The sequence below is a fragment of the Arachis ipaensis genome, chromosome B09, assembly GCF_000816755.2.
Source record: "Arachis ipaensis cultivar K30076 chromosome B09, Araip1.1, whole genome shotgun sequence".
NCBI classification, from domain to species: domain Eukaryota; kingdom Viridiplantae; phylum Streptophyta; class Magnoliopsida; order Fabales; family Fabaceae; genus Arachis; species Arachis ipaensis.
The window spans coordinates 13200347-13208976 of NC_029793.2; the positions used below are offsets into that span (position 1 = coordinate 13200347).

At 41.2% G+C, this 8630-nt stretch overlaps 1 protein-coding gene across 1 annotated transcript; it reads right to left on the reverse strand.

Moving 5' to 3' along the window:
- On the reverse strand, window positions 5846-6726 carry LOC107615055. The gene is made up of 2 exons (XM_021111583.1): window positions 6414-6726; window positions 5846-6328 (listed from the first exon to the last, which is right to left on the reverse strand). Exons 1-2 carry the CDS (start codon window positions 6723-6725, stop codon window positions 5867-5869), a joined length of 774 nt encoding a protein of 257 aa, XP_020967242.1. The 5' UTR covers window position 6726; the 3' UTR covers window positions 5846-5866.

Sequence of the window (8630 nt, forward strand, 5' to 3'; positions counted from 1 at the left end):
CCATTCACACTCTCTCGCCTAGTCCAAAGGAAAAAGCTCGGATTCGAAGGATCGGCCATTCAGTCTCCAAAGAAGATAGCTCGGCAAACGTCTGTCACCAAAAGCCGACCTTCTCTGCAGGCAAGAACAATTGGCGCCCACCGTGGGGCCTGAAAAGATAAATTTTTCCTCTTTTGGTCCCGATACCTTTACCTGTACCTATGGCTGACGTGCTACCTCCCTTCCCGTCCGAGCTTCTCCGGATGGTAACCGAGTTACAACAAGCCAACCAACGTATGGCAGAAGAGAATCAGAGAATGGGTGCCCAAATCACCGAATTGAACAATGTCTAGATCGAAAACAGCAACGCTCATCAACCACGACCAGAGGATGATGAACACCATTCCGATCCCTCTCATGTGTCCGAGACCATTCGAGTCGAGGGAGCCCAGCCTGAAGATGAGAATGAGGAGCCCGACGAGCTCGTGGGACCTTTCACACCAGAAGTGATGAACTTCGAATTACCACGAAGATTCACCTTACCACTGAACCTCACACCTTATGACGGACTCGGACACCCAAAAAAGTTCCTCAAGAAATTCTGATCAATAATGATCGTTAACGGTGCATCTGACACTGTTTTATGCCGTTGTTTTCCGAATTATTTAGACGGTCCTGCACTTGATTGGCTTTGTGCTTTGCCTGCAGGTTATATTTTGCTATTTCAACAGCTGGCCAAACTATTTGAGGACCATTTCGCTGGATCTGCAATTTATCTGCATGACTCAGATTATCTGAATACAATCAAGCAGGGACAAAATGAGAGCCTGAAGGACTATATGACTCGCTTCACGAAAGTCGCCATAAGCATACCAGACCTCCACCCTGAGGTCCACCTGCATGCCATCAAAAGTGGACTCCGACCTGAGAAGTTCCAAGAGACAATCGCAGTAGCCAAACCAAAAACCCTTGCCGAGTTTTGCGAGAAGGCCAAGGGCCAGATTGATATTGAAGAGCTTAGACGAGCTTGAAAGTCTGACAAAACATACTACAGAGATGAAGAAAAAGTGCCTAACAGTAAGAAAAATTTTAAACTAACTCATCAGTTTGATTCTTACACGCAGTTTAATGCCAAGCGGGAAGACATAATCAAAGAGATCCTAAATTCAAAATTAATTAAACCACCAAGGAAGGCGGGTACATATCAAGATACCAAAAACGTGGACAAATCTAAATACTGCGCCTTCCATCAGAAGCACGGCCATACCACTGATGAATGTGTGGTGGCAAAAGACCTCTTGAAACGGCTAGCTCGGCAAGGTCACCTTGACAAATACATTGGAGGTCACATCCAGAGACGTACCCCATCTTCCGCAGGCAATGCTTCATCTGAACAACAAAACTGAGGAAAGGAGAAGCCATCCTCAAGCCAGTATGAACAACCTCGAGGTATAATTAATTGTATTTCAGGAGGAGGTGCCAGTGGTAGCTCATCAAATTCGGCTAGAAAATGATCTTTCTGAGCAATATACTCGGTGGATAGAACATAGCACGAGCCCTAAATAACGCCTCAATTCCCACGAATGACGTTTACTCACGCGGATTTCAACTCTAATATTCAGAATCTAGACGACCTCGTGGTCATCACCATTCAATTAGGAGATCTATTAGTAAGGAAGGTACTCCTAGATCCAGGGAGTAGCGCCAACATTCTGTTTTATTCAACATTTCAGAAATTGAAGCTCAGCAACAACACCCTCCAACCAACGGGGGGAGACCTAGTCGGTTTCTCAGGTGAACGAGTCCCGATATTGGGATCAGTGTTGTTGCAAATCACACGGGGTGAGCATCCTCTATCCAAAACATGTGATATTCAGTATTTAGTTGTAGATTGTTTCAGCCCCTATAATCTTATACTCGGCCAACCTTTCTTAAACAAGTTCGGTGCAATTGTATCTACCGTTCACTTTTGCGTTAAGTTTCCTGTGCAGGACGAATACATTGTAACCATCCATGGAGATCATAAAGAAGCACGACATTGCTACAACATTGGCATGAGGCTTCAAAACCGACCAAAACAGCCTCAGATCAACAATGTCCACCTCACAACTAATAGCTCGGCGTTCGCCGACCTGGATCCTATGACGGACTTTCTTGAACGACCTACACCAACAGGTGAGTTGCAAAAAGTATACTTCGATGATGATCCTAATAAATTTACCTTTATAGGTACAGTAATAAACACAGAGGAACTGACTGCAATAAAAACCTTCCTACAATAGCAAGCCGATCTATTTTCATGGATGCCTTCTGACATGCCCGACATCGACCCACAGATCATCAGCCACAGATTGGGCATCAACGCTTCTGTAAGACCAGTGCAACAGAAAAAAAGAAACCTCGGGGATGAAAAGAAAAGGGCATCATTAGAAGAAACTCAAAAGCTGATTCATGCCGACTTCATTAGAGAAATCAGATTTACTACTTGGCTCGCCAATGTTGTAATGGTAAGGAAACAAAACGGTAAGTGGCGCATGCGCGTCGACTTTACTGACTTAAACAAGGCATGCCCGAAAGATTCTTATCCTTTACCGTCCATTGACTCTTTGGTGGATAACGCTTCTGGTTATGCCACCTTAAGTTTCATGGACGCCTATTCGGGTTATAATCAAATCCTTATGCACCCTTTCGATCAAAATAAAACGGCATTTATCACTGAGTTTGGGAACTATTGTTATAAAGTTATGCCTTTTGGACTAAAGAATGCAGGGGCAACCTATCAGCGTCTTATGGACAAAGTCTTCGCCAAACAGATCGGCCGAAATATAGAAGTCTGCGTCGACGACATGGTCGCCAAGACCAAGGTCGGGAAGAACCATATCGACGACCTAACCGAAATCTTCGGCCAGATACGCTACTACAACATGCGCTTGAATCCTGAAAAATGTGCCTTCTCCATTCAAGGTGGTAAGTTCCTAGTTTTTTTACTAACCAGTAGGGGTATTGAAGCAAACCTTGACAAATGTCGAGCAGTGCTGGAGATGACAAGCCCGAAGACATTAAAAGATGTCTAGCACCTCACAGGAAGACTTGCTGCACTATCCAGATTCATCCCATGTTTGGCTTTAAAATCTATTCCCTTTTTCCAAACACTTAAAAAGAAACATACCTTTCAGTGGAATGACGATTGAGAGAGAGCTTTTGTTAATCTGAAAATAACTCTCTCGCAACCGCCAATTTTACAAAAACCCTTACAAGGGGAAGATTTATACTTATACTTATCAGTTACTGACTGGGCGATAAGCTCTGCTCTTGTTACAGAAAGGGATAACATTCAGCATCCAATATTCGAAAGAACTGGCATTAGCACTACTATTTTCAGCAAGAAGGCTCCGACCTTATTTCCAGAGCCATGTCATTCATGTTCGAACCAACCACCCATTACGCCAGGTGCTGCACAAACCAGAAATTGCTGGCAGACTTGTTAAGTGGTCAATCAAATTGTCCGAATTTGATATCAGATACCAAGCCAGAGGACCGATCAAATCACAATTTCTTGCCGACTTCATAGCAGAACTAACAATGCCTACTGAAGACGACCATATAATACAATGGACACTATACGTCGATGGTTCATCAAACATTCAAGGGTGCGGCACGGGCATCCGGCTTGAGGGTAGCGATGGCTTCATTTTAGAACATTCAATTCACCTATCCTTCAAAGCCAGCAATAACCAATCAGAATATGAAGCCCTCGTCGCTGGACTCCGACTTTGTTTAAATTTCCATATCTCAAACATAAAGGTATATTGCGATTCACTCTTGGTAGTACAGTAGGTAAACGACCTTTTCCAGGTAAAAGATCTTCTCCTTTCTAAATACTTAATGCTAGTAAAACATTTAAGTTCAAAATTCACTGAGTTTGAAATACATCATATACCACGAGAACAGAATCATAGGGCTGACATCCTATCTAAACTGCACACAAGCTGATCTATCTATATTACATCAATCCACTATAACATCCCCAAGTGTTACTCTAACCGATGTTGTGAGTGTTACACAGGAACAGGATTGGCAAAGCCCATTTATACATTATTTGCAAACAGGGGATATACCGGATAATGTCGAGAATACAAAGAGGTTTCGACGACAAGCGTCCTTCTTTACATTAGTAAACGAATTTTTATATCAACGAGGCTACTCCTGTCCGCTTTTAAAATGCCTCAACCAAAGTGAAGCAGAAATAGCATTATCCGAAGCCCGTGAGGGCATTTGCGGAACACACACTGGAGCTCGGAGTTTAGCCTCCAAAATCCTCCGGGCAGGTTTCTTCTGGCCGACCATAAAAGAAGATACCCACAATAAGGTTAAGACATGCAACAATTGCCAAAAGCATGCACCACTAATACACATCCCAGCCGAGCAGTTACATTATTCGGACATCAGTTGGCCCTTTAACCACTGGGGGCTCAATATCCTCGGTCCATTCCCAATGGCACCGAGTCAGGTAAAATTTCTTATAGTTACAATCGATTATTTTTTAAAATGGGTGGAAGCCCAACCTTTAGCTAAGATTACATCACAACAAATGACCTCTTTTATCTGGAAGAATATTATTTGTCGTTTTGGTCTTCCTCGACATATCATTACTGACAATGGTCATCAGTTTGCCGATCAGAAATTTACATCTTTCTTACAGAACCTCAAAATCAATCATCACTTCTCATCTATTGAATACCCCCAAACTAACGGACTAGCAGAAGCAGCAAATAAGGTGATTTTACACGCTCTAAAGAAGAAATTAGACGACGCCAAAGGACTTTGGGCTGAGCTCATACCCGAAGTCCTTTGGGGTATAATACTACACCACAATCATCAATAAAGGAGACTCCATTCAGACTTGTATATGGATCTGAGGCAATGATCCCATTAGAAATTTCACAGGGTTCCATCCAGACACAAGTTACCAACCACGACGAAGCTCAGCGAACCGAGTTAGATATCATCGAGGAAGTCAGAGATATTGCAACACTCCGACTCCGTACGGCACAGCAAGCTATAGCTCGGCAACCCAATAAGTCCGTCAGAAGCCGATCATTCCAACAAGGAGACTTAGTGCTCCGAAAGCCAGAAACTGCTCGGAAGCCATCAAATCATGGAAAGCTCACCGCAAATTGGGACGGCCCATACCGAATTGTAGATGTCCTCGGCAATGGAGCATACAGACTAGAATGGATAAATGGTACACCTATACCTAACACCTGGAATGTTTCCTCCTTAAAGAAGTTCTATTGTTAAAAGTCAGGGGCAGGCTTGTACTCTTTTTCCTACTACCAAGATTTTCTCCCAAAAGGGTTTTGCTTGGAGAGGTTTTAACGAGGCTAGCCTACCTGCACCTTTGTACCCAAAGGTTCACGAGTTTATTGTATATAAGCAATAAAGTTTTTCTCAGTTTTTTCAAATAAAGTCTCTATCAACTCTATTATTTATTACTCTGATAACTGACTTTATCACTAAATCAGAAATCCGAGTTTATTATTTATCAATCTCAAAACCAATTCAAACAACAAGCGTTTCTGCTTATACAAACTCCAACTCGCCAATGGATGGCAATCAAACCATTCAAACGAACAATGAATATCCTAACCAAGGATTCCTATCAACAAATCAAAAGTTTCCAAAAAGCCTCAAACACAAAGAGGTCCAAATATATTCTAAAAAAAAAGTTAAACAAGTCCATCAGAAGACTAAAAACTTTACATCACCATTATCAAAATGTATCGCCTTTTCAAGTGTCAGAAACGAAAAGCAACTTCAAACAAGCAAAAAGCTTTAACAGAGCATTACAAAACAAGTACAAAAAACACATAGTTTTCAGAAAACACTAAACATTATCAGCCCCATCCTCGGCAACACCATCATCTTCAACCATCTTCCCATCTCGGACGATCTTCCCCGGATCCATTTCAGACAGATCAACTTCAGGAGCCAAGAACTTAACCTGTAGAGACGCTCTTTCAAAACCCTCAACAAAGGAATCCAATATCTCATCCCCTTTTTTCTTCTCCATCTCTTTTAGTTGAGCAGTAACTTCAATCAGTCGAGATTTCATACTCGCCAAATCAGCTTCTTTTTTCTTTAAATCCTCAATATCCTTAGCATAATTATCCTTTGTTTCTTTCAACTGCTTCTCAGATTCAGCCAATTTAGTACGTAACTCCACCACAGTAACTTTATTTTCAGCCAATTCTTCTTTCAACAACAAACACTCCTCTTTTTCAACTGTCACTTTCTTATGTTTCAACTCTTGGCTACGCCCTAAACTGGCCAGCCGCAAACCAACCACCTACAAACAACAAATATCAACAAATTATGCACACACTTTATTACCAAAAAATAATAGTAACAATAAATTAGAATTCAGACTTTACCTGCATATATTGCCCAATAGCAATTTCACCAACCTCGTTAGCCAAAGATACATCAGCCGAGGACTGACAAAACTCGCCCGCTACAGCCATATAAGGATACTCTTTTCCCCACACTGACAAACCTTTGCTCTGCTCGGACATTTCATGAAGCTTTTTCTGATTAACCATAAAGGCTTGAATTTCTTCCAAAGATATACCTCTATCCTTTTCACTAGATTCTTCAGACAAGTCCACCACGTCAGATTTCCTCTTCTTCACAATCACTTTCCTATGCCCACGAGGAGGCTGACTAACTTCTCCAGCCACTGGCATTTTTTCACGATTTGACGAAGATACCTCCTTATCCAATTGTTTATTCTTAAACCGCGACCTCAGAGAGGCAGCCGAAACACCAGGATATTTACCACCTACAAAACGCAATACCATGCATCAGAAATTTTCAGAAAAGTAAAATGAAAATAAAGCAAATCCCGAACGCACCCAAATACTCTATGACAGCCTCTTTATCTTCCTCCCATTTGAGCAATTCATACATTGAAATCAAATCCTTACAATCAATATTTTCTACCAGAAACTCAATCAAGCAAACATTCCTTGGGGATATAACCTCGGGACCGAGTATATTCTGAGGCTCCGAACACCAATACAACGGAAACCTCTCCGCCAAATCCTCATCCACATAAAAGGGAAAGTCTTTTTCCAGATTCCTAACTTTAACCTACATTTCTTTAAACTCCTTAAACGAGGATTTATATAGCTTAAAGATACCAAATCCAGGGGTACTGTTGAAATTAATCCACCCCCTTTCCAGACCCCTTTCGCTTGAAACAGAGAAAAAAAAACAAATCTATTGATGGAGTCTCCTCAAGAAACTCCATCAGAATTTCAAAAGACCGTAAGAATGCCCACCCATTAGGATGAAGCTGAGACGCAGCATAATTTAACTGTTTCAGTACCTGACACTCAAAATTCGTAAATGGCAACCTCACTCTAAGTTCTTCTAAAACACAACTGCGCATATAGAAATATTCGAATCCCTGCCCCCTGTGATAAACCCTATCATCACTACTGCATGGAAGCAACTCCACTTGTACCCCAGAGCCAACCCTCACAACCTTGGATACATTTATTTCCTTAACAGCTATCTCATCACAAAACAGGGATACTTGAGACTTCACATCGTCTCTAACCCAGTCATAGGACCAGTCAATCTTACCTTTCTTCTCCTTCTCAAAATCCATTAACAAGCACATAAAAGAAAGACGGAGGAAAGAAGAATGAAATAACAATTAGGAACAAAAAGAAAGACCATGCATACCTCTTTTACTCATGCTATTTTCAACGAAGCAAAACCAAACATTAAGTGTTATCAAAAGATAACTTCAAATTGGAACTCAACAATATAATTAATCACACCACTAAGCACGTTTCAAATCCAACAACTGCTGCCTCAGTCACATCAAACGGCGCATCTTGCTTTGGAAAAACAACAAGCCTTTAATACTCTCACATATTTTTCTCTTTCCTCAGTAAAAAGTGGACACGAATTCTCACGTTCCCACTCACATTTTTAATGAAGAATGTTGAACTGGGGGCTCTGCCATTAACCCATCTAACCGAGTTATAACTCATCAAGAAGCTCAACCTGCTTCATTAAAAACACACTCCTCAAGCTAAGCTTGGGGGCTGTGATACGACAGTTACAAATACGAGTTATAACTCGATTTCACACGTTACAGCTCGATTTTTATGAGCTATAACTCAGCCGATTAACGTTTCAATCATAACCGCCGATCAAACGGTATAATGATCAAATACGTTATCAATCTCTCCCAGATCGACATTAATGCCCAAACCATAACTGACAGGAAGCTCTCCATATAAAAACAAGGTAAAGTATTTTCTTTGAGGATATTCGAACAACACACAATACTGACTTAAACATTGNTCAAAAGGAAAAAGCTCGGATTCGAAGGATCGGCCATTCAGCCTCCAAAAAAGATAGCTCAGCAAACGTCTGTCACCAGAAGCCGACCTTCTCTGCAGACAAGAACAATGCTTAATCTCAATCTTTTAATTTTATTTTTAATCTCAAAAACAAACACTACTTAACAAGTCTCATAACCAACCTGAATTCCATCAATCATCATCTCATGGTTTTGAGATAATCCCCTTCTAAAATAAGTACGAATAAAAATACAAAAATAAAATAATAAA

What these genes read in the sequence shown, in the direction of transcription:
- LOC107615055 (XM_021111583.1), bottom strand. Translation starts at nt 6,725, where the DNA reads ATGCCAGTGGCTGGAGAAGTTAGTCAGCCTCCTCGTGGGCATAGGAAA. An exon ending in CTATTGGGCAATATATGCAG is followed by an intron (nt 6,329 to 6,413) that starts GTAAAGTCTGAA and finishes TGTTGTTTGTAG; the next exon opens with GTGGTTGGTTTGCGGCTGGC.